The sequence below is a fragment of the Cucumis sativus genome, chromosome 4, assembly GCF_000004075.3.
Source record: "Cucumis sativus cultivar 9930 chromosome 4, Cucumber_9930_V3, whole genome shotgun sequence".
Classification (NCBI taxonomy): domain Eukaryota; kingdom Viridiplantae; phylum Streptophyta; class Magnoliopsida; order Cucurbitales; family Cucurbitaceae; genus Cucumis; species Cucumis sativus.
In genome coordinates this window covers 5,905,125-5,932,041 of record NC_026658.2, presented here as the reverse complement: position 1 = coordinate 5,932,041, position 26,917 = coordinate 5,905,125, and the positions used below count along the sequence as shown (strand labels likewise).

The window sequence follows — 26,917 nt, the reverse complement described above, 5'->3', positions numbered from 1 at the left end:
TCAGTTTGACACTTTGGTCGATTCGGGATCAATTTTTTCAAAAAACCAACTTCGACCGATAATCACCCCTATATCAAACACATTGGAATTTATATCAAAAACAATTTTTTTTTAATTTAATCACTTGAAAATGCAATAAGAAAACACCCTAAATTACGACAGCAAATGGTTGGAAGAGTACAATGGTGATCGTGAAACTGATCGTGAAGCTTAGAACAGAGTCCAAAGGGAAAAACACCCAAATAATTATCATAAAAATGGAAATGATATTGATTTTGGGAAGAAAACTCATAATTATAATTTAGAACGGAGTCCAAACGCATTCTTCATGTGCCTCTTTAAGAACAAAAACAAGTTCCTATAGTTTTGCTCATCTAAAAGGCTGTACACATCTACCGCATATTTGAAATTGTTTCCATACAAATGAAATCCGCATGCTGCTTTGTAAGTCAGCAGCTCCAAATTACCTGTTGCATACACCAAACAACAAAGTCATGAAATATTTACATATTGAAAGAATCTTCATTCATAGGATGTAACGAATACATGTTTTCATCCCATAAACCAAACGACATAACCGTCATCCTATTGATTGATAGCTCACCTACAACTGAAGTCTCTGGTGTTATTTTATGGCCAAAATGGCGTGTCAACCACCACCGACAACGCAATCTCCAAGTGTTTCTTGAGTTCTTTTCAGTTAACAACTTAATGTTACTGTTAATGTTCAATGAGGACACCAGCTTATGCCCGCCAGTCCCAATTGAACACGCTCTTGATACTCTATCCTCCTCAGATTGATGAAGTTGCAGAAAACACACAGCCAGCTCTCTCCATGTATCATATTCGGGATATGTACCATCTAAGTGCAAAGCTATCATTTCCAATAGAGATTCAAGATTGTAATTGCCTGCAATTCCAATAAGAAAATGAATTCAACAAGAAAAACATAGTTCCAAAACAGGTTTTCAAGAAATATATAATAGACAAGCAGATTATCACAACCACACTTCGCATACAACAATCAATATAGGGTGAAAGTAATTTGATCTTTCCATGACATAATTCATGTTATTCAAGGTGAGAACTCTAATCCAAGAATTCCATGCGTTGCGTTCATTTTATGTCAAGGTTTCTATAAACTGGCTGGGATGATCAAAGAATATAGAGGAAGAATTGACGTTTGGAAAACAAAACCAGAATACCCAATTAAGATAGCCTTTCAAGGTCAGAACTATCTATCTACTATTTGAGGAATTCAGCCACAAATTATAATCTCAAATCTCTCTCCTTGAGATTTAATAGTTCGTCATAGAAAACTGTTTTCTGCAATTAACATACCATTTCTATGCATTTGAACAAGTTTTCCCATTGAATGACAACAAGTTGGATCCTTCTTCAATGTTTGCTCATAACATGTTGAAAGCAAGACATTGTTACTACGATCAAAATGTTCCACAAGTGCAGCCCTCAATCTGCAGAATATTTAAATCAATATTTAGTTACAGGTAAATCTCTATTTTTTTTTTTTTTTTTGAAAAGGAAACGAGTCACTATTATTACCATTGAAAAATAGAGACAAAAGCTCAATGTACATAAGGGTTATACAAAGAGAAAAGGGAAGGGAGGATCAGCAGGCGCACTCGGGCATCTCAACTAAGTTGATACCCCCTTAGCGCCTTCATCATATCCAAGAAGCGAAAATAAAAAACCCTTATACTAGGCTCTTATTTTCAATACAAGATCAACAAAAAGTCACAAATACAAGTGATGTGATGAAAGTATGCTCCGTTCATGCTTCTTTATGTGTTTAATTTTAATAAAGAAACCAACTTTCATTCGGACAAATGAGTCAACATGGGGGCAGCAGAAAATAAGGACACAAGCCCCAACTCCTGATAATTAAACACAAAGGGTGACTACAAATTTACATTAAAAGATTGGATGAATAAATAGCCAAAAATGGTGGTCACATGCAACAAGCTCTGACCTCCTCCCTCCTCCTACATACTATAAATTCAACATGATAGCAAAGAAACTTGCATGCCAAAGGGATACCTTATGATAATGAATTCAATAAGACATTTTATGAATTTACAATTTGAACTCCCATATAACAAAGGAAATGTAACGATAGGAAGGTAAAATTGATGACAAAAACAAACTTGATAGGCCCCGAATCACAAGGGTGTAGACCTGTAAGCGTGTGAAAAGAAAAGGAAAGGGTGCAGGAGGAGAGTTTACATGATTTGTGGGCCCACAATATTGTTTGTTAGAAGAAGGAACCCAGAGATGGTCTCATAATAGCTGAATGTTTTCCAGGGGTGGGTTATCCTTTTACTCTTTGTTTTTCTGGTTCTCTGCAAGAATTGGGAGAAGTGGGATGCTATCATTGAAAGTTGTTTTCTCTAATTTCTTCTTTTCTTTAAGGCCTATCAAATCTTGAAAAAAATTTCTCTGACTTCCCTTTGAAATAACATAGGCATGTCAGTTGTAAAGGCCGCTCGTTTGGTCTCAGGTTTCAAGTATTTCCTAGTTTGTGCGAATATGATGGAGCTATAGGGTGTCAACTTAATTGAGATGTCCGAGTGCACCTATTGATCCCTAGGTTCTTTTGCTCACTAAATAATTTCTCTTGTAATTTGAGTTTTTGTCTCATAATTATTACTAAAAGAGATTTGTTTCCCTTTCAAAAAAAAGAGGTTTAAAGCTTTGTGGAAGTCGAATACTCCAAAAAGAATTAACGTTCCTATTTGGATCATGCCCAATGAATCTCTAAATTGTTCTTCAGTGCTGCGAAGCAAATTGTGATTGCATTATATTTCTCCATCTATTTGCGTTGTCCGTTATATATGGTGGCAAGTAAAGACCTTCAGCATCTCTTCTTTGAATGCCATTATTCTTTTTATTGCTAGAAGAATGAATCAACGGATCTCTAAATTTTCTTTAGTGATTTTGTCAACTTTCCATCTTCTATGAGTATTTGGCAATTCCTTCAAAGATGATGTCATTCAAGTACAATATGGAGCATCTTTGAAGTCTATGTCTCAAAATATTATGGTTAAATGTGGTCAAAGCATTACTACCTGAAATTTGGTTTGAAAGAAATCAAAGAGTTTCCAAAATTGAACATCTTCAATGGACAGAAAGTTTTGAAGTAGCAAGACTTAAGGTTTCCACTTGGTGTTCCTTATCTAAGTTCTCGAACAATTTGCATTTGATTTCTTAAATATTCAATTTCAACTACTAAATGCAAAACAGTGTTATTCCGAAAAGAGTCCAAAGGGGTTATTGGCAGAAACGGAATGCGAAATCAACATTTCTTCCACGATAAAGCAAAGTCAAAGAGCAGAAATTATGTGTGCAGTAGATCTTAGTGCTGCAGCTTGGTGTTCGTTAAAAAAGGAATCCGCTAATTTTTCTATTCAAGATATTTACCTCAACTCGAATGCCTTTCTTAATCGAGCCTAACCGTTGCTGGTTCATTTTCTCTGCATTGCAGTTCTCTCTGTCCGAAGTTTTGAAGCTTTGAAGTCTTGTCCTTGTTTAATTTTATTTGAGATTGTAATTGTTTCTTTTTTTTTTGGGGGGGTTTTTTCTGAATTTTCTATTTCTTTCTGGACCCTTGTAATAGGCTGTTTGTTTTTAGGTTGCTCCTCTGCTGGTTTTGTTTCGCTTTGATATTTACTTTCTCGGGATATCAACCTAGTTGAGATGTCCCCTTTCTATTTCTTCTTTATTTCTCTCTTTGTATAATTCTCTTGTACTTAGAGTTTTCATTAATAAAGAAGTTTTGTCTTCGTTTTAAAAAAAAACTACTAAATGTAAAACGTGTTATGAGTTCATTCTCATGTTTTTCTGCTTACAAAGCTCCTGGCACTCAAGTTTCAAGCTCTGTACTCTGCCAGAAGGCTGCTAGTTTGGAAATTTTTTGTTCATTGGATGTTTGCCATTCATTTTAAGCCTCATTTGTATTCAAGGATTGGTCACTTCGTCTTTTTATTTTGTTCTTGTTGTTGCGAGATTTCCATTGTATTTTTCATTTTTTCTTTGTTCACTTCATTGTACTTTAAGCATTACACTCATTTCATTTTTTTTGATAAGAGACAAGTATATTCATATAACAAAACAGAACAGCCTAAGGGCGAGAGGGACAAGAGGGCCCTCCCCGGAAGAAGCTAGGGAACTAAGAAATGATAGCCTTCCAATTGTTGAAAATCATAGAAAGGCTATAATTACAAAAGTGTTTGGTGTAATTCGTACTCCACCAAGAAGCTGTGTGTTGAACCACAGTCCAAAAAGAATCAAAAGAATTAAATCTATCTTCAAAAATTCAATGAAAAAGTCTGGTTTCCGTTTTTCAAAAAAAGCTAGTAAATGCAAAATAGAGAACCAAGGGCTTTGAGCAGATTTTAGTACCTGAAGGGAAGTGCTGCATTTGAATCAAGACAGAATTTTTCCATTTCATCAAGTGCTTTATCAATTCGACCTCCAATCAACAACAACTGAAATTTGAGCATCAAGAGAAAAGGGATGAGGATATAGAAGAAATGGGGTGTTTGAACGATCATCTATCTCAGTAAATTCCAGAGCAGAAGACAGGAACATTTACAAATGTTATAATGAATAAGGTAACAAGAAAATTATCAAAACAGCACCTGATCGTTTTCTTCTTCATTTTTACCGTCATTTAATAGAAATATACTGGATTCAGTGTCCAATGTCCTAACCACTGGACTACGGAAACTCTTTCCAGCCATTTAATAAATCTAGACACAAAAAGAAGGTGAAGTACAGACCTCTTTTCTGATCAAGATGATGAAGTGGTGGAAGAAGATTAGATGATTAGTTTATTCTGAAAAGAGGGTCGCATTTACATAGAAGAAATTGAGAGACAAAAGAGAGCATCTGCTTTTCTAAGATAAGGTCAGGGTTAATATATCACATGCAGCCATCAATTACGACTCTCTCTTCCCTCCACTCTCCTCTCTTCCTTCCTTTTGTCCCTAACCACACTCCAGCCCCCACCAAGGGTCATTTATCATTTGAGGACTTTTCAAACCCATTTAACTTGCAGAGATTACATCAGACTTTAAAAGATGAAGGAGTTGTTGATGATTCATTCTTCCCATAAGGGGTGGAATACTTAAGATCAATCCGAAAAATTCCTTCATATGCAAGGATTCCTTTGAAGCTTTGAAACAGGGAGCTCGTCAGATTTTAGCCTCATCGACTGCGTTTACCCCCCTTAAAGCGACAATGTTTTCAAATTTGGACTCCAAGGAAAGTAGAGTGAACTCAATTGGATTCGAAGAGCCACACTTAAGAAGGAGAGTGAATAAGAACTTTAGTTTTGCAAGGAACAAGAAAGAGGAAGTTGAAGAGACACTTTTAATGAAGAAAGAGAAAAATTCGACTATCTTCTTTTACAGTTGGAAAGTCCCCTCAACCATACAACAACCCTCTTTTTGGTGATCCTCTTTCCTCCAATCCTAAGAACAAAAAGTTAAGAACTGAAGTCATTTCAGCTGCTATTTTCCAAAAGAAAACGACTGCTCCTCCTTTCAACCCTTCATCTATAGCTCCCATCTCCTCTTTTTCACTTTTTTCCTCATCAAAGTCAGGCTCCAGAGGCTATTGGGGATCGCTTTGGCGGCTGGCTCAAAAAACTAGACAAGGATATAGCGGCTAGCACAAAAAAAGAAGTACTATGGCGGCTGGCTCAAAATTAAAAACCTTCCTTTGGATTACTGGTGTAGAAGTACCTTTGAGGTTATTGAGGATCTCTTTGGAGGTCTCTTAGATATAGCCTCCGAAACTCTGAATTTAATCAGTGTTAGTGAAGTCCGGATTCAAGTTAAGAAGAACTTGTGTGGCTTTGTACAGTCTACGATTGAAATCACTAATCTAAAGAGGGGAAATATCTACCTTCATTTTGGAGATTTTGAATTCCTAAATCCTACTAGTCCCCTCAAAGCCCCTACCTTTCAGGATGATTTAAAAAACTCTCTTTATTGTTTGAGAGTTAGAGAAGTTATGCTAGATGAAGATATTGATTCTTCCTTCTTTCCATCAGTCCAAAAAATCCTGAAATCAGTGTTTCCAACTCTCCCTAGAAGCAGAAATCCATTTGAAATTCTGAAGATTTTTCCGACCATCCCACCGATGCCAAAGAAGAAGACAGTAGCCGGCAGTCAGGTTGAAGACGAATTGAATGTGCGGGCAATTGAACAGGCCCCATTTCTAATTTTTGCCAAACCCAAGTCAGACAGTTGTTGCAAACAGGCAGTTGGGTCCACTTTTAATGATTCTGCTTTTAAATTTCCGGTAGTCATCTTATGGAAATGTGCGTCGCGTTCCCTTTTGTGGAGCATTTGGAAAGAAAGGAATAGCAGAATTTTTGAAGATAGATTTAATTCTTTTGATTCTTTTTGGACTGTGGTTCAACATACAGCCTCTTGGTGGAGTACGAAGTACACCAAACACTTTTGTAATTATAGCCTTTCTATGATTTTCAACAATTGGAAGGCCATTATGTCCTAGCTCTTTAGCTTCTTCCAGGGAGGGCCCTCTTGTCCCTCGCCCTTAGGATGTTCTATTTTGTTATATGAATATACTTGTCTCTTATCAAAAAAAAATTTCCGGTAGTCGAAGAGTTCTTTTGTGAATTATTAAATGGGGGGAATAAAGAAAAAAGAGCCCACTTTAATAACTCTTTGAGTACAAATGATTTTTGCCCAAGTAATTCGAATGACAACTCAGCAGATTTATAGCAAAAAATGTTTCGGAACCTAATTCTTCGCTTTCTGTTAGTGCAGGAGGCCAATTTTCTTCAGAATTCGGTATTTCCAACCATTTCAGAAGTGCCAAAGGTAGCAAGTCTTCTCATGTTCCAAAAATACTTGAGCATTATATCCACAAGCAAACCTCCTTCAACAATGTGTGGACCGCCTTCTAAAATCTGAATTAAATGGGGTTTGTGACCTTAAATTCCCCCTTTGGACTCTTTTCGAAACTGCCCCATCAAGCACTCTGTTTCTGCCAATAACCGGATCTTTTGGAAGTGTACAGCTCTAAAATTCAGATCCCTGAACGCTTCATCAGGTCAGTAAATGTTTTGATTCTTCTTCAAAGTGACTCAATTTTCTAAATCCACCATCTCTAATTCAAAGGAATCTTTTCTGCAAGGCTCCCCCTGCAAAGATGATTTTTCAGTAAAAAACCAGCTTAAAATTTTCTCTCCTATCAGTGTTAGCAGTGAAGATTCAGCTGAATCCATTAAGGTTGACCTTAAATTAGACTCAGAAATTAAGGGATGGACCTAAATGTTTTGTTTAATGATGAGGGCTTCCCCAAATAAAATTCCCATGGATTTGCCTAAAGATTTGTTGTCAATAGTCAGTGATTGTGAAATTATTTTTGCTTAATTTAAAAATGAAGCCATCCTTTTCCTTCTCCCAGCTATTATGAAAATTGTCTCCTGAAACACTAAGGGTTTGAATGATTCCTCCAATCGTGCAACACTAAAAAAGCCCATCTTTAGTCTCTCTAGGTTTTCTCTTCATATGGGGGGCAAGTAAAGCCACTTTCCTGATGCTGATATTTTGAAAGACTTTTTCGAGTCTCTTCTGGGTTTTGGATTACTTTGGCATGAAAGCTTTGAGATTGCCGGTTGCATCTTCTTGCTAGTTTCTAGATTCGAATGTTTTCTTTTTTAGAGAGCTATTTCGTTATACTTTGTATTCAGATCTCTTCGTTTTGGTTCTGTTTAGTTTCAATTTTTCTGTTGGATTTCGCTCTATTAGCTTGTTCATTGTGATTGTTTGTTTTGGTTGTTTTTTTTCCCTTTTGTATTGCCCGGTTTCATCTTTGTGTAGTTTGTTTGGATGATTTTGTCCTTTTCTTATTTTGCTCTTAGTATAATACTCTTGTACTTTGAACATTAGTCTCATTCATTAATTATTATTAATAAAGAGGTTTGTCTCCGTTAAAAAGAAAAGATAACAGACAGGAAGTGTGGGTTTAGGCTCAATTCATTTGCTTCATATCAATAAAATAATGAAATTGCACATAATGGCAAATCCAAGAAGGGAAGTTACAAAAAAACTCTTCCAGTTTATGAGGGAGATGTAAGGACGTGAGGGAGAGCCCATTAAGCTTTTATTGAGAAAAAAGGTGAAAGAAAACAAGAGCACACAAAAGAGAAAGCCCACACAAAGGAAGAAAGCAACCTACAAGAAAGATCTTCAATCAAGCACGATATAACTAAAAAATAGTTACAAAAAAGCTTTGTTACAGAAATCCACAAGGAAACATGGAAGCTAATGAGGGACCAAACATCAAAAGCGTTAAGCTCCTTCCCTCTAAAGATTGTATCATTCCACTCTCTAAGAAACCCACAAATCGTGCACACCTTATAATAGTCACCTTCAATCATACATATCAAGTATTGAGAATAGTGAAGTACAGTATGCCAACCTAGAAGATATCAAATATTATGAAAGAATCATCTAAATGGAATACAGTTTTGAATAATTAGGTTTGCTTTACCTGTATAAGAGGCAGTAAGGCAACCAATATTGGAGGATTTGAGTTAAGAGCAAGGTCTAGATGCTTCACTGCATCCTTATAATAGTCATTCAGAAACTCACCACATAGACTAATGGCATTCTCCCAATTCTCAATGGAAGGTGGCAAATGTAGAGGTAACAATAGTGGATCCAATCCCTCTGTGGCACCACACAGAAGAAAAAAACATGGATAACTTACAATCGTGAGCCCACCAACTGACATTTCCAAAGAATTTTCTTTTGAAAAAGGAAACTAGCCTCTTCATTAAGAAAATGTATAGACATTACATAAGATAATACAATGAAGAGACAAGGTCAAAGCCCTAACTATCAATAAGTGCACCTGAACATCTCAACTATGTTAACACCCCAAAGCACTCTCATCATATTCAGACTTAAACCCAAAGCAAATACAACGGTAATGACGAGAATAGATCTAGCCATACAAACAACCCAAAACTACAAAGCAGAAATTTAAAAATGCATTAATGTATATTGTGTGTATGTGTACTATGTGTATGTGCATCTGCATGTGCATATGGATATGTATATGCATATGCATACACATACGCATACGCATATGAACATAAGTTTGAGAGTAGATGTCAACTTAGGGATAGACTTATTATAATGCATATAAGATCACATTTGTCAATAATTGATTTCTTCTGTCCATCTAAATGATCAAAAATCAAAATAATAACTAGCTCATATATAACCAAGCTCTTTGATGCTTATTTGCTCACAACCAGTCCTTCAAAATTATATAACAAAACGAAGCATAGAATAATAATAATAATAATGTACTTTTGGTCCCTAAAGTTTGCAATAAGTGCCTACTTGGTCTCTAAAGTTTCAAAAGAAACACTTTAGTCCTAAGGTTTGAAAAATGCTTATAAATTTATAATTGGTTTCTGAATTAATTTTTCTGGATGAGGTGAATTTCTTTCTTCATCTTTCTTTCCCTTTCTCCCTCCCTTTTCTCTCCCCTCCATCTCTTCTTTGAAATCTAGTTCATCGGATCTTGGAAGAGAACCTTTCTCTCACATGCTCATTTATGACAGATTCAATCCCGGCATCACACTTGCGGATTGTTTCATTTCTTCCTGATCAACATTTCCTAGATATGATTTTTCCAGATGGAATTCAACTAAGACCTCAAAAAGATATAAAGAACCCCAATGATTTTGGGGTTCTACTCTTTTTCCCTCACCCATCAAAACCTTTGCTCTACCTACCTTATGTAAGTACTAGATATTTAGTATGATGTTAGTTAATGGGTATAAGGGTAATGAGAAAGATAGGAAGTTACTAGTAATTAGTAGTTATTGTTTAAGGGTGGTTACTCAAGTGGTTACAACTTGATATAAATAGAGGGTGGGTAAGTGAGAGTAAAGGAGCTTATTTTGTGGAGTGATCTAGGGTTGGGTGAGACTTGAGAGTACTCAGGAGGGAGGTTCCAAGTGCCTTGTACTTGGGTTTATCTTATATTTCTTTATATTTACAATAAATTCAAATTTTGTTCTTCTTAGGAAGTATCCAAATACCACCACCCCTTCTTCCACTTCCCATCTCGATCTTAGAATCAACCTTCATTTGCAATGCCTCACTGCTTATTTGATCCCAAAGTTGCCCTGTATGTGAATCTGCCTCTGCTTTTATTTGTTCTGTCCCTTGGACTCTAATGAATGCTTAAACTTATTTTAACTGTCAGTGTATTGTTTTGGCTTTTGTTGTTAATAGGCTTCGGGCGATTGGTATGTACTTTGCTTGGATTAGCTTGGATTGCTTGAAAGAGTACTGGGTAGGGGGTTCCTTTTTGTTTATTTGTTGAATATTGATGTCCTTTTATTTTTATGGGAAAATTTGTTTATGTAAATCTTGTTTTCTTTGAAAAAAAAACGTTGTGCCCAAAAAAAAATGTACATATGTAGGTGCATACATCCGTACATATATGCCTCTGAGCGCGCAAGTATGAGGTATGTAAGGCTATAAACTAAATACTACTAAACATAACCAACAAAGAAATAAAAAATTCAAACACTTTCACATGCTTGGGTAACCTAGATAGATGATTGAACGAATAGCACAAAAGCTCCCTTCAAATTGAGGAATCTAATTATGAGTGGCACAGTATCTAGAGAAGGCTTAATAATCATATAATCGTGTAACTTCGAACTCACCAAGAGCAGAGAAAATTGAAACATAGTGCTGATAACCTCCATTGTCTGAGAAAGAAGCTTCATTTTCATCTTTTTCGGCAGAAATAACACAAAAATCTTGTGCCTCAAAGTTCTGAGGATGACTTTCCACTTTTATGTTATGAATCTTATGATCAACATCGAAAGAAGCTTCAGTGTGTCCTTCACTATCTACTTGAACTAATTTACCATTCATGACAGAAGTCTCTGTCTTACTCCAATACGAGGCACCATCACCATGAGAGTTGCTGGTGGAACACCCATCTGAGTTCAAAATCATCCCATCTGAATGAATTGGAGAGTGAAACTGGAGAGAGTCCCTCCACTGAATTTCTTCTGGAATGGTAGAGAACCACAGTTGCCTAAATGTCAATCCTATAATCATATTTGACATTGGATCATTCACAGATTCAGGCATTTGCATGAGGCTGACAAAAGAAAACAAGTATAATTAGTGTGACTAAAGCCATTTCCGATTCTTTCTTAACATCCACCATTACGTTCATACATAGCATAACTAGGTTGACTAAAGAATTTCAATTGAGACAAAGACCTAAATAGTGTATCTAGCAAAGTGCTTGAATTGGAAACACCAAAAAGCTTTTATGACAAGCAGAACCAAAACAATAATTCCGTGGAAACAAAGTATTTTTCTTTTTTTTCTTTTTTTTATAGAAACAACTTCCATTCAGAAAGTGTAATACAAGGGCATATAAAAAAAACAAGCCCAACAAAAAAATACCCACTAAAGGAAGGGGATCAAACTAAGATTGATATTTCCTAGTGAATAGTTACAAAAAAGATTAGAAAGTGAAGCCCAAAAGGACACATGAAATCTCGCTAAAGACCATATCTTAGTAGAGGCCCTATCCTTCCTTCGAAAAACCCGATCATTTCTCTCCCCTCCAAATATCCCACATAATCGCACACCTCAACAAGCCATAGAAAGCAGCCTTTCTCGAAAGGCAGATGGAGGATGAATTCCTCGGTCATCGCACGCACATCTCTCTGACCAGGCAATGCTGGCATCGAACTCTTGCAAGAATAAGCTCCACATAGATCTTGCATACCCCACAAGAGATGGTCCAGGTCTTCCTTTGCCCTCAAAAAGGCCCCACAAGTGAAGTTTTCCTCCTAACAAGTCTATCAAAAGTGTGCACACGACCAAGCAAGACTTGCTACTAACAAAACCTATCTTAGGAATCTTAATCCTTCAAATGGTATCAAAAACAGACTTCCCAATGAGAGAGGGATCTACAAGCAATCTGAATAAGGATTTATAAGAAAAGCCCTCTAGAATTTGGACTCCAAAGACAAATATCCATTCTCCCTTTCCAAAACAAGCATCCCTCCAATAAAGAAAGAAGAGAGGCAACCTCTACTGTTTCCCTATTGGACCAATTACGACGAAACCCAAAGGAAAAAGACAAAGTTCTCCGACCAAATCAAGAAGTAAGAAATTGGGCAATTTTTAATGGAAGAAAGGTGATAAAGATGAGGAAAGACAGAAGAAAGAGCACCCTCCCCCACCCACTGATCCTCCCACGAAAAAATGCGTCCTTTCCATTCTCCACGACATATTTCACAAAAGGAGAAAAGGTAGGAAGCTCAAACAAGATATCTTTCCAAGGATTCCAATGTGTGCTTTTTTTTTTAAACGAAGACAAACTTCTTTATTAATAATAAGAACTCAATGTACAAGAGAATTATACAAAGAACTAAATAAAGAAGTCTAAACAAGCGAAAGAAGAACAAGGATCAGAAATTGCACCTGGACATCTCAACTAGGTTGACACCCCTTAGCACTAAAATATCATATCCCAACTAAAACTAGCCTACTGCAACAAAGAGAACAAGATCCAGCCTATTAAAATGAGAGCGGAATCCAGCCAATACAGCAGAACTAAAAAATCATCGAAAACTAGAAAAGAAAAAAGTCCAGAAACAGATGAGCCTTTTAGTACAACTAAGATACTACTGAGAAAATAAAAAAGAAAGCATAGAAATAAGCTCCATGGAAATCCAGACGGGGAACACCACATCAGAAGTAGTCCTAGAAAACTAACTGAGATAGAAAACTGCCCAATTGAGACAAAGGTCTTAAATGGAGTAATTTGCAAAAAACTTGTTTAGAGCACCAAGCTGCTGCATCACTGAATTGAAATTTCTGAGCTTGATCTTTTCTTGTTTTGAAAGATCTGCTAATTACATTCAAACCACAATTCCGCTAAAAGAGCTTTTAAAAGATTTAAACAAATCAGCCGAGGCTTCTTAGGAAGAGGTGGACCCTCCAATAGCTGAAGCACCGAGGAGCTGAAGGAGGCGTCGAATACCCAAGAAATATCAGAGATGGAGAAGAAACTATTCCAAAAAATAGAGGAATAGGGGCAAAGTAGGAAGAGATGAAGCAATGACTCATTAGCTTTCATACAAAGAGGGCAAACCGAAGGCTGGAAGCACCTGCTTGGAGATTTCTTTCGAAGAATTTCTGCACAATTTGGGGACCCGAAAAGCATCAACGTGTGCCTTTAAAACCAAATATCTTTTAAAATGGTTTTCACTACAATAGAGAACAAATTCTTTGATGCCAACGAAAGACCAACAGGCAACTGGAGATTATTTTCTTGAAAACGTTGGAATTTGGAAATAACCTAATCATCTGATAAACAAAGGCAGGAAGAAGGAATGAAATATGTGATGCAATTAACAAAGACAAAAATCTATGTTGATCCCACTTCCAAAGTTGAAAATAACTAGAATGAGCAAATAAAAAGTTCGGCCATTCATTAAGTCAAGAAAGTTCAACTAGTCATTAAGTCATGAAATTGGAAACATCTCCAAGTAGACAAATGATAGGCTAATAACTAATATGGTTTCGATAAATTTTAATGTTTTAGAGACTCCAACTAACTCTCTTCTCTCTCTCCTCTCCTCTCACCCACCCTCTTCTCCCTTCACTCCAGCCACGCCTTCTCCGGTCACAATTTCTCGCAGTCACGTCACCGACGTCAAACCTGAGGAGTCACAGCTCCATCTTTTCCGAAAATGGAAGTCAAAAGTTGCAAAATCGTAGGGTCTTTCTACTGCATCTGGTTCGAAAAGGGGAGGTTCAATATTGAAGATAACATAGTTGAGATGTCCAGGTGCGCCTCCTAATCCTATAGGTTCCCCATTTCTTTTTCTTCTTTATTGCGCTCTTTGTATAAATCTCTTGATCAAGTGCTCTGAAGCAAGAATTAAGGTCCAAAATAATCTTTGTGGATTCCAACTATAGAGCTAAAGAGTGAGACCTGAGGGAATTTTTTCTTTCATTTTGAGGATTTTGAACCCTTGGAAGTTCCTGCAACAGTTCATCATAATTTATCTCATAGTGATTTTTCCAATCCTATTGATTTATGTAGACTGAATTCAATAATTATTGATGAGAACTCCAAGGTGATGACCTCCCAAAGACCTGGAATTTTCTCAACCAAAATGCCCATTCCATCTCAAGGAATCCTTTTGAGGCACTAAGGAAGCTGAGGTGTGAAGATGAAAATCTCACTGACGTAATCTAAGTAACCTCAAGGAGAAATCCTCCAAGAACCAAGATTATGGATTTTTTATTAGAATGAATAATATGCTTCATACAAGAGGAGAAGGCTCCTATTTACAGATTTCTATTACAATTGGGGGTAAAAAGGGAATAAACCTAGAATATTACCTAACTACCCAATTAACCCTTAGTCTTCTTACATCATTCTATCCCTCCAAAAAGAAAAACTCGTCCCAAGTTTTACAAAGAAAAAATTTATGAAGCAAAAAAAAGAATGAAATAAACTTGTTCAACGGAGAATGACCATACCAACCTCCTATGTTTTGAACAAAAATATTATGATCAAAGGGATAAACTTGAGACAAAAAATCAAACATGGCCACTAAAAGATGAACCTCTCCATCAACTGTAAACCCAAAAAAGATGTTTCCTTCAATCTCACTCAAAATCGTATTCAAAGAATCAATTTTAAAAGAATTTGCTTTCGAAGAAAACCCTTCAAGAATCATATTTTCTTTATCATTCGCTTCAAGTTCTACGGTTTGAAGATTCATTTCCACAGCAATCAATGTCTCGTTGTTCTTGTTCGATTTTTGCTCGGTGTTTAATACTTATTTTTCATCTTCTTCGTTGGATTTTTCTTCACTTGTGACCATTTCCAAATCAACATTTTCAAAATCTTGTTCTTCAATTTTATCTTCAAGATTTTCTATTTGAAAATTTTCCAACTGTGATTCTTTTGTTTTTTCTTTTGTATATGAAGCAAATTTGTTCTTGGACTCTTGCAAATAAATTGATGGTTGATCTACACGTTGAGTCGTTCTTGCAAAATCTTGAAAGCAATCTTGAAATCTTGGGGAAACTTTTTGATACTTTTGATTAGGTCTCCTATGTTCTTGAGCTTCAAACCTTTTTTCTTGAAGAATTTGGCTGTATTCTTGAATTCTTACATGGGGTTCTTGGTAATCTTGGACTAGTTTTCTCCTTTCTTGCACTTCAAACTTTCTTTCTTGATGATTTCGTCCAGCTCTATGTACTCCAGCCCCTCGAGTGCCTCGTTGCCCCCAATCTTGGACTGAATTTTGACGTTCTTTGTGGCATAATTGGCCAGAAATTCGGCTGGCAATGTGCCGAACTTCTTGGTGGTTTCTATTGCTGATTTCTTGCTGCTGGGGAAGGGCAGTCAACGCCACTTCAAGCCGGCGAGCAAGTCGTTCCACGGGCTTCAAGATTTCCCATTCGGTCGAACACTTCTACCATGCTTTCTTCAACGGCCGTCAATCGGGTAGTCAAAGTGCGTGGACAGATCTCTTCTTCATTCAGCACTACATCCTCTCCCTTGCCGGAGGTGTTCTTGTCGGTCACAGCTCCCTTCACCGGTGAAGCTCTGATACCAAATTGATGGATAGAGACACTCAAGAAGACTAAAATCTTTGTTCTGGAATTTTATTATATTCTTTTTTAAATGACAAACTAGGGGTTTTCATACTAACCCCAAAAGTCAGCAAGTTACAACTGCCTAATTATAAAGCTTCTAAAATATATCAGAACAGTGACTAACTGTAGCAGTAACTTAATAGCGTAACTAACAGAACAGTAAAGGATCAGTAAAGGACAGTACAAGCTAAATACATCACCCACTCGGCCGAAAAAAAAATTCAATCAAGGAACCCTCACCGGAAAAGACCTGTTTCAGGGGACAAAATACAAATCTGGATAAAGCTGGCTTCTCCACGTGCTTAGAGGAGGAAAAGACTACACCAGAAGAGAGAAATTCAGATCTCGAAAAAAGAAATAGAAAAGACTGTCAAGCGGCCAATTAATACCTCAAAAAACGGCTCTTTTAGTCCTCCCCATTCAGTTTTTCTCCAATATAATGTATCAGTAAGCCTATTAAAAGATGACACATGTTTGGTACGCCCCACGAAATTTATTACTCAGAAAACCAATGGCTGCTGGTATTGTGACGAGTTTGAGGAAGAATCAGAGTCCTTTTCTCCACCAAGCTATTTCCTTTTCGGGCCATCTTATGTATTTTGTACTCAACCAAAATTACCAGCTTCTTCCAAGAATAAAACCTTCTCTGTAAAGAAAGTCATCCCAAACCAATCCAGAAAATTATCCAAGAACCTCAAGACCTTTATCAAAGGGGTTCATATCTTTTCGCAACATTTGGACGGGCTTGGCTAACTCTAACTTATTAGAAGAAAGTTGTGTGAAGTTACAAATTCAAAATTCTGGAGGTAACAGGTCAGTACTGCCTTCATCTTTAAATAATAATAATTTTTTTCAATCCTCCTCAAAGCTTTCTGATTCATTTCTCAATTTTGTGCAAGGTACCTCTTGTTTCAAGAATGTAGAGAACCCAGAAGATGAAATTATGGAAGTTGAATCAGTCATCGGTGTGAGTAGTGCTGAAATTGAACCAGTTGAGGAAGAAGAAATCCAAACAGAGACAGAGAAACTAGAAGATAATGACTCTCTAGGCCCAGACATTACTAAGCTGTTTTCCTCCCCAGAGAAAGAAAGTTCGTGTAAGACAGCAAGAATCCTTCCCCCTCAAGAGTTGATCCCATTATTAGCAGCCTGTGAAATTGAATTGATCTAAGGCAGGGGTAATCAGGATGAAGATTATATCATGGAACACTAGAGTAATCATGGGTCAATTGAAACGATTGGCTATTGAAAAACTTTTGAAGAAAGTTAATCTAGATATAGTAATGATTCACGAGACCAAAAGAGAAGAAATTGACTGTTGTATTATAAAGGCACTATGGAGTTCAAAAGGAATTGGCTGGGACCTTGTTGAAGCTAACGGCAGATCAGGAGGATTGCTGATTATGTGGAATAAATCTAAGTTGTCGGTTATGGAAGTCCTGAAACGAGGATATTCTATATCAATAAAATGCAGCACAATCAATAGAAAAATCTGCTGGATTTCAAACAACTATGGACCCACACATACCAGATAGAAACCAAATTTGGCCAGAGTTGTCTCTTCTTTCAAACCTCTGTACAGGAGCTTGGTGTTTGGGAGGGGATTTCAACATCACTCGAAAGGTGCAAGAGAGATTTCCAGTAGGAAGATTAACAAGGGGAATGAGAAAATTTAATAAGTTCATTAGAGAGTCAAAGTTGCTAGAAATTCTGCTGTCCAACGGTAAATTCACATGGTCAAGGACTCAAGAGAAGGAAGGTCAGTTTCACGTTCTCTGCTGGATAGGTTCCTAGTAACTGATGATTGGGATGAATCCTTTGCTGATACCAGAGCCTCTCGAAAGGAAAGACTCACTTCAGATCATTTCCCCATCTTATTAGATGCGGGTGCTTTTGAATGAGCCCCTCTCCATTTCGCTTTTGTAACAGCTGGCTGCTCGATAAGCAGTGCTGCCAAACTATAAAAAATTCTTTGACCTCAAGAAATCATCAAGGACGGGCTGGTTTTGTCATTTATTCAAAACTTCGAAATTTAAAAAGCTACTTGAAATCTTGGCTTGTGGACAGTGAAAGAGCTAGAAAAAAGCAAGAAGAATATTTGCTCCAAGCTCTTGCAAATGAAGAAATCAAGGAAGAATCTTTGAACATGTCATCCTTAGACAACATTCTGAAATTGTCTATTAAATCGGACCTTTTAGCAATCTACAGAAGAGAGGAAAGAGATTTAATCAAAAAATGTAAGCTGAATTTGCTAAAATTGGGAGATGAAAATACTAGTTTCTTCCATTGTTTCCTTGCTGCAAAAAAAAAAAAAGACGTAGCTTGTCCTTTAATGGAATTGAAAGTCTCATCATTGAATTCTACAAATCTCTCTATACAAAATCCCCTCAAGCTGGCTCTCTTCCTAATCCCCTCGAATGGTCAATGGTTTCGACCGAACAAAATACAAGGCCAAGAGGAATTAAAATAGGGTCCAAGTCTCTCTATACAAAATACATTAGACCTTGAAAAGGCTTTCGACGGAGTGGATTGGGCATTTTTAGAAAAAGTAATGCGTAAGAACTTCGTCGAAAGATGGATCGTATGGATAATGAGATGTATCAAGAATCCTAAATATTCAGTCTTCATCAATGGAAGGCCAATAGGAAGAATTTCAGTTTCAAGGGGTCTTAAACAAGGAGATCCTCTTTCTCCTTTCCTTTTCTTCTGGTTAGTGAAGTTTTGAGCAGCCTCTTCTCCAACCTTCATAAGAAAGAAATGTTTGAAGGCTTTGTAGTTGGAAAAGATAGGATTCACATTCCTATCCTTCAATTTGCGGATGACACACTCTTGTTTTGTAAATTTGATGAGGAAATGATGGAAAATCTTAGGAAATCATTACTAGTCTTTGAATGGTGTCCGATCAAAAGATTAATTGGGAGAAATCAGCTATTTGTGGTTTAAATATTGAGGACAGCAAGGTTATTTCAACCGCAAACATTTTAAACTGCAAGGTAGAAAGTCTCCCCTTCATTTATCTCAGTCTTCCTTTGGGAGGTTATCCAAAAAGTGCTCGACTTTGGCAGCCCATTCTTGATAAAGTCCATGGAAAGCTAGATAAATGGAGAAGATACAATCTCTCTAAGGGTGGGAGGATTACACTATGCAAATCAGTTTTGTCCAACCTCCCCACATACTATATGTTTGTTTTCCTCATGCAAGAATCTTCTTTAAGCTCTTTGGAAAGAATCGTGAGAAAGCTCTTTTGGGAAGGAAACAAGGGAGGAAAGCTAAACCACCTAGTAAAATGGGATGCTGTAATTAAATCCTACAAAGATGGAGGACTTAGTTTGGGGAAGTTGAAGCACAAGAATCTGGCCCTATTGTCTAAGTGGGGATGGCGTTTCTCAAAAGAACAAAATTCCCTTTGGTGTCAAGGGACCAGAAACATTAATAGAAGTAGTACTTTCAACTGACATTCAAATGAAAAAAAAACCATGAGTCTAAGAAGTCCTTGGATTAGCATATCAAGGCAATGGAGCAAAATTGATTCATTGGCTCTTCTCAAATTAGGTGATGGCAGCATAATATTGTTTTGGAAGCACCCTTGGATGGACATTATCACTTTGGAGTGTAAATTTCCAAGATTGGTTACGATCACACTCAATCCAAATGGGTCTGTTTTAGATCATCGAGACTCTTCAACCAACTCTTGGTCCATCTATTTCATAAGATTGCTTAATGATGAAGAAATATTAGATTTTCAGACCTTGTTGAGTCAGATTTCTTCTTCACAGCCAGCCTCCTTTCCAGATCAAAGGTTTTGGTCCCTTGAAAACTCAGGTTCCTTCTCGGTAAAATCACTGGTTAGCATCTTTCGACATCTTCTCCTTTGGAAAGTTCTTTGTACAAAAGGCTTTGGAAATCTAACAGTCCAAGAAGGATAAATATATCCATATGGATTATACTGTTCGAAAATTTAAACCGTGCCTCAGTACTTCATAGAAAGCTTTCCTCCCATGCCCTCTCACCTCATGTCTGCCCCTTTTGTGTTGATAACATGGAAAACATCCAGCACCTTTTATTTGATTGTGTCTTTGCATCTAAGTGTTGGCTCCGCCTTCTCCAAGCATTCAATTTTTGTTGGGTTTTTTATCATGTTTTTAAGAACAATGTGTCTCAAATTCTTGCTGGTCCAGACTTGAAGAAAAAGACAGCTGAATTGTTGTGGGCAAATGCAGTAAACGCACTTTTAGCTGAAATTTGGTTTGAAAAGAACGCTATGACTCTGCTCTTTTGAATGCATCTTCATGGTGCTCATTATCTAAATATTTTCAGGATTACTCTTCGCAGAAGATTGTTTTAAATTGGCCAGCCTTTATAGCCTTCCCACCTTGAAGTTCTAGATTATCATGCCTTCCAAATCAGCCTTCTGCTCCAATCAGTTTTTGCTCCATCAAGGATTATTATTTTTGTTTTGTGTCCGGCTTGCTGTCTTGCTTATGTTTCTGTTTTGGATAGTTTTTTCTTTCATCTTGTTTGGCCTTGTATTGTGGCCTTTGATTTGATATTGTATTGCTTTTAGAAACCTTGTATATGGGTTTTTTTTCGCTTTTTGGATGTGATGAGGGCGCTAAAGGGGTGTCAACCTAGTTCGTTAAAGGGGTGTCAACCTAGTTGAGATGACTAGGTGCGCCTACTGATCCCCCCTATTGCTCTATGTATACCCCTTATGTACATTGAGCTTTGTCTCTCTATTTTGAGACTCGTATCCTTTTTAAAAAAATAACTAATATGGTTTCAATATCCATTTAGATTAAACGTTCAAACCAAATAAGATTGTAAAAAGTAAAGCAAAACTTGCAAACATGCACAAGTACACAAATTATATACCCAGTTTGAATACCATACCTTAAAGTCTCCTGATGTGCATCCTCCGTTTTTCCTTCTTCAAGGCAGAAAAGAATGTATTCCAACTGGACCATAAATCTGTCCTGCATAACCATTGAAATCTTGGAATAAGCAAGCAGATGTTTGGGGGAAACATGAGACTTGTATAGATGCAACACGCATAAGAATTAAGGCAGATCAATTTCTCAAGGACAAAGCCAGAGCCACTTTATCTCTACATGCATTTGGGAGAATTTGGCAAACCACTTTACTATCCTTTTTTTATAAAAAAAAATAGAGATTTTTCAAAAAATTAATGAAAAGAGATTAATGCTCACACATACAAACTCCTAGAAGAGTGAAACAAAAAGAGAATCTTACGACTAAGCAGTGGAAAGACAAACAGTTCACAAAGTGATGCAATGGGTTAAAGGTATAGGCCAAATCCACAAAGGAAATCCATCTTATGTAAGAACCCTAGTTAGGGAAATACTAGAATAGTATAGTTATTAGTAGGGGCATATTAGTATTTAGCTAGTAAGCTTGTTGGGGTTTTTAGGTTATAAATAGAGGGGGTGGGTTGAGAGCAAGGTGTGGTTCATTTTGGTAGAAATTTCCATTGAGGGAATTTAGGAGAGATAGCCCTCTCAAAAGGCTATTTTTATATAGTAAATCCTCTTACATTGCAATATAATTCTATCTTTGAGTGTTCTTGTATTTCTTGTGTTCTTGAAGTTTTCTTGTTAGGAGATACCCTAACATAATATCATACCTTCTAATCGATGATACACTGCCTTAATTAGTTGAGACATGCTTTTGTTAACAAGATGGGAGAGAGTTTTTCTTTCTTTTTTCAATGAAATAATAAATAAATATAAGTGAAATGCTTCAAAAATGATTAAAATCCTAACCAACTTGAAGCTATATCCTATTCAACATTCAAGGAACAAACCTAGAGTTTCATAGGAACTTCAATTTTATTAAACAGCGTGCAACAGATTTCCATTATAACAACTTTCTATAAGTCCATATTCAAAATATGACTTCAAGTCATTTAACTTTAGGTGAATCACAAGGTTCAGTGAGGAAGTTGTATAGTTTTATTGTATTGTAGATTCAAGGTATGTGCTTATATCATTCCCTCCCATGCATGTAAGTCAAGTTTTAACAGACAAATCAATCTCTCCTCTCTAGAAAAGAAAATAATAACGATGCTGATGTCAATGACAGAGTGAATGAATCAAACATGGGACTCCATAGCAAGAAAGATAAGAAGACTCAAATCAGGAATCAAAAATGAGGTTTGAGCTTAACCCTGATTGAACTTTCTCATTGGAAGTTCCATATACTTGTGCTGATTCAAGATTAAAATTAGTGGTTTTTAGACATCTTTTATGAAAAACTAAAAATCAACAAGGGAGTTTACAAAATCCATTTTGTATATGTTGTCTTCTTGCTAGTGAAAAGTATAAAAGAAAGGGGGAAAGCCTGTTTTATATAGAAAACAAAGAAAAATGTATGAAGAACAGGTCCAACTCCCAAGAAAAGAACAGAAGAGATAACATCAAAACTAACTCTTTAACTAGTCAACAAAACTATCAAGTTGTTGAGCAAAAGAAATTTGAGAAATTCACTTGACAACATACCTTATTATGCTTCCACTTCCAATATTTATCATACATGCTATTTTATTCAAATTTCAAGCAAATTGAATAGCATAAACTATTAATCTATTTTAAAAACATAAATTAATTAAATGCAATTTTATATGATTCATTGTTGTATATTCAACCTCGGCAAAAAGAAAAAATCATCGTGTAATATGCAGTGTTCCCTTCAAGATAGCATGTGGCAAGTGAGAATTTCCATAACCCATACCTCAATGGGCCAATGTTTCAGTGGTCCATTCTTCTTCATCCAAATGTCATAAATGTGCCTGATCCTATCTGGCCTCATACGATCTCCTTCTATACGCTTAAGAAGCTCCATTGAAGCCTAAAAAGAATTTTTTGTGACATTTAGTAGATTTCACTTTTTTTTCGTAAGAACATTCAGTAGATTTCATGGAAGAAGTTGATTGGTATATTAAAGCAAAAGTTTCTTTATGAGATAGTTGCATCAAATGCAAGTGGTTGTGACACCACCAAGACCTAACACAACAAACAAATTATATGTAAGAAGTAGATGCACGATACACCACCTTCAATAATGCAAATGATATCAGTTTATATTAGAGAAACAGAAACCACCCTATATAGAATGAAATAAGACAGAAAGGGACTAGATACCCAACTCTAAGAGTCTTTTTATTTAAATGAAAACAACTTTCATTGATAAAAAATGAAAAAAAATACAAGAGCATACAAAAGGTCAAGCTTCACAAAAACAGGGAACCCCGCTCAAGGAAAGGGCTCCAATTATACCAAATAGAGTCTATCAAATAATTACAAAAAGTATTTGAAATCAAAGCTCGCAAAGAAAAGAGAAACTTATAGAACAGATCTGTTCAAGTAAGGTCGTGATTCATTTCCGACTCTCTAATACCCTATTATTTTTCTCTCGCTCCCAAAAAACCCACAATAAATCACACAACATTGCAAGCCATAAAAACTGATCCTTCTCACGAATAGGCGGATGGAGGATAAACTCTTAAATCAAATCACAAGTATCTCTATGACGAGCTAGAATGAAACAAACATCTGAAGTCTGAAGTAGTCCCACATAAAGCTCACAAACTCACACCTCTAGAGAACATGGTCCAAGTCTTTTTCCGCCTTCCAAAAAATAATGGAAAAGAATGGACCAACTAGTGTGGTGATGTAGCCTAAATGCTTTTTTGAAACGGAGACAAAACCTCTTTATTAATATGAACTCAAAGTACAAGAGATTTATACAAAGAGAGCAATAAAAAAGTTGTAATCAAGGGAGTCCTAGAGGGAACAAGAGGCGCACCTCGATATCTCAACTAGGTTACCCCCATAGCACCAAGCATCATAACCCGAGTAAAAACATAATAAATGCTAAAATGAGAGAAATCTCTAAGAATCAAATCAGGAGTCTTTTTATTAGTGAGAATGTATCCAATAAAATAGGAGACTCTATTTATAGAGAATTACATGAGGGATAGGGTAACTAATCTTGAACTTACTAAATTACCCCAATTTTTATTACGTCACATGGTGATGTAGAACATCCTCCTTTCTTGATGTTTCTTTAAGTTCTTTAGTATTTCTTTAACCAATTCTTGAGTATCTTGAATTACCATTCTTGTATCTTAAGATTAGGTATTCTTTAGTTAATTCTTGTGTATCTTGAGCTACCATTCTTGTATGTTGAGTTAGTTCTAAAATAACTAACTTCAACAAACTCTTGTAAACTTCAGCCTATAAAAGGCTTCTCCTCTCATTAGTAAAGATATCAGAAGAATTATTCATAAATTTCCTAAGCTTTACCGTAAGCTACATCACATGGCAATTTTCTCAGGACAATCCACCGTGTTGGCACGTCAGTGTAAAACTAGCCGGGTAAAATCTCACTTTCCTAGGGATCCTAATCCTATGGAGAGGACTAATTCAACAACGGGAGAATGATCAATGAAGCTACAAAAAGAAGTCTTACACTCCAAAGGGTTGGGACTCCACAGTCTCCAATCATTTCTCCCAATCCTAAAGTTGTACCCCTCAACAATGGACAGAAGGTAGTCGTCATCCATTGTTACCCTACCAATTAAAAAACAACAAAACCCAAACAAAAAGGAGGATGAGTTCCCCGACCACACTAAGAATTTAGACACCAAATGATTTTTAAGGAAGAAAGATGATAAAAGAGAATTGAGACACCAAATGATTTTTAAGGATGAAAGATGATAAAAGATAATTTAAACACCAAATGATTTTTAAGGAAGAAAGATTATAAAAGAGAATTTAGACACCAAATAATTTTTAAGGAAGAAAGATGGTAAAAGGCAAGAAAGCAAGGAGCAAAGGGGTCTACTTTGCAGCTTGCCATCTTGAGAGCCTTCTAGTTCTACCCCTCTAGCACTTACACACACAGAAGTACTTTCAAAAGTTTAGTAAACAAGTTAATTATTGAGCTTCCTAAAGCTTATGGCATAGCTCTAACAGAGAGAAAGTTTGCTCTGTACTTTATATAACAAAGGGTGCAAAAACCAACAAACTCATAAATAAATCGCCCATAGCAAGTATATTTTCTACATACGATGTTCATGTACATAATTTCTTCACCTCCTTCAGTGAAATATACAAATCTTGTGAAATTGTATACTGATCAATGAAATGAGTCTATAAACATTTTTCTATTACCGAATACTTCAAACGATTCCTAATAGGAGAATTATCCCGCAAAGTCCCTTGCAGTAACATGCTCAATACTCCACTTGCTTCCACCCAGTTTTGCTGCCTCATAAGTTTGTGCAAGACATTCCGCAATGTAATTCGATTTTCTGCCCTCACCATCTTGGGAGCAAGCCCCAGAACAAACGATGGCCTTGTCAAAGACAATTTAATTCTTTTCATGAGCGTTGCTCGTCGACCATCGTTATTGCAATCGGCTGTTGTATCAGCCTTTCTTTTCCGACTGGTGGGTATGTTAGAACCATATTCAGCTTCCACCATAGACCTATCCGCCATTTGTTCCGGTTCCATCTTCTTGGCTGCCTTGGTTATACTGCAAGCGCCAAGGTACTTAAGGTTAGCTCAAGTTTTCCAGAACTCATAATTTTGAAGACGGAGCTCCATAGTCGAACCGACGGGTCGGTTTTAGGTTCGGTAGGATCAACCGGCACATCGATAATTTCATGTTGAATAGGAGAGAATGAGAATTACATACCGAGTGAGGGCGGCGAGCGGTGGAGAGCCTGCGGCTGCAGTGGCGGATTTGTAAAATCGTTTATGGAGGGAAGGAGAGCAATGTGAGAGAACCGACTGGAATTTTGTTAGCTTGTTTTTTTCCCTTTTTCTTTTTTCTAAATCAAAAGTTCTTAACCTCCCAGTTCCATAGAGATTTTGAAAACACAAATTTTAAAAAGAATTGGCATTTGCTTTTAGTCGGAACACGAGTATTACAAAAAATATAATATATAAATTAATTAATTAAAAGATTGGAAAATTAATAAAATAATTAAAAATTAGACAAAATTTGAAAATCTCAAATTTTCCCAAATTTTCAAATTATTTGGATTTCTCTCTTACTGTCTTTACAAATCCATCAAAATCATTTATTTATACTAATAAAAGTGGCAAGCATGAAGTGAGTTACATGGTGAAGTCCAAGTTATGGAAACCCTAGTTTTAGAATTTTCCATAATTCATAGTTTACTCCTCATTCTTCCTTCCTCAATCCTTCACGAAACATTTCGGTCTTCTTCTCCTCAACGCGTGTTCATCCTTTCCCTAAACTCGTCTTCAACCTCTCCTCAACCCTTGTTCATCATTTCCTCAGTTGTGCACAAAATCATCCCTTCACCTCTTTAATTGATTGGCGTCTTCGTAATAAAATCCACTTTATCGTTTGTTTTCTTGTCGAAAAAGATTCCTCTTGTTGTAATGCACCTTGTCTCACTCTCCAAAATTGTCCTTTGATTTCGCTGAAGGCTTTGTTACACTACGTTGCCTCCAAAATCGTGGCTTGCATGTTCGATGAATCGTCTTGATGAACATGCAAGTTCTTCATTCTTGCCCTTTTGACTTTTCATTGTCCCTCATACTTCGCTTTTGCCACTTGGACTACCCCTTGTCACTTACACTTTGTTTCTCACTTAAAAATAGACAATTGCTACATAATCCTTGTGGACAATTAAGATTTTCAAGAAAGGTAGGGATGAAGGTTCTTGGTTTGAATATGATTTTTTCACCGTTAAAGATGAGGTTTAATATCAAATCCAATCTATTTTTCTTCCATGCATGTTTTATGTTCTTTCAATGTTCTTACACACCATTCCATTGTAGGGGATCTCGGCTTAACTCTTATAATTCATTTGGGCCCTCTGTTTGTTTATACATGTTTCTTCTTTGAAGTTTGTTTATCCATCATTATGTTCTATATTTTTATATTAAATTTGTATACATCTCTATATCACGTAGTAACTAAGTCCTCGTTGAGTACAAGTTTTTATGCTGCTTGCCAAAGTGCAAACGAAACACTATCCAAGGTTGTGTACAAGTTTTTTTAAACTCATCCAAATCGAGTAATTGGATAAATTTTGGGATTTTTTAAAAACAAATATAACAAATTGATAAATTATTTACAATATATAAAACAATTTTGAGAGAAAAAAACCATACACC

At 36.4% G+C, this 26,917-nt stretch overlaps 1 protein-coding gene across 1 annotated transcript; it reads right to left on the bottom strand.

Moving 5' to 3' along the window:
- Window positions 1-218: 218 nt before the first annotated feature.
- On the bottom strand, window positions 219-26,429 carry LOC101209917. The gene is made up of 10 exons (XM_004137255.3): window positions 25,461-26,429; window positions 24,935-25,298; window positions 22,491-22,607; window positions 20,634-20,716; window positions 10,754-11,199; window positions 8,551-8,729; window positions 4,420-4,505; window positions 1,342-1,475; window positions 605-910; window positions 219-467 (listed from the first exon to the last, which is right to left on the bottom strand). Exons 2-10 carry the CDS (start codon window positions 25,274-25,276, stop codon window positions 295-297), a joined length of 1,866 nt encoding a protein of 621 aa, XP_004137303.2. The 5' UTR covers window positions 25,277-25,298; window positions 25,461-26,429; the 3' UTR covers window positions 219-294.
- Between the last annotated feature and the right edge of the window lie 488 nt (window positions 26,430-26,917).

What these genes read in the sequence shown, in the direction of transcription:
- LOC101209917 (XM_004137255.3), bottom strand. Translation starts at nt 25,276, where the DNA reads ATGGAACCGGAACAAATGGCGGATAGGTCTATGGTGGAAGCTGAATAT. An exon ending in TGAAACATTGGCCCATTGAG is followed by an intron (nt 20,717 to 22,490) that starts GTATGGGTTATG and finishes ATGGTTATGCAG; the next exon opens with GACAGATTTATGGTCCAGTT. An exon ending in TTCAATTTTCTCTGCTCTTG is followed by an intron (nt 8,730 to 10,753) that starts GTGAGTTCGAAG and finishes GTGGTGCCACAG; the next exon opens with AGGGATTGGATCCACTATTG.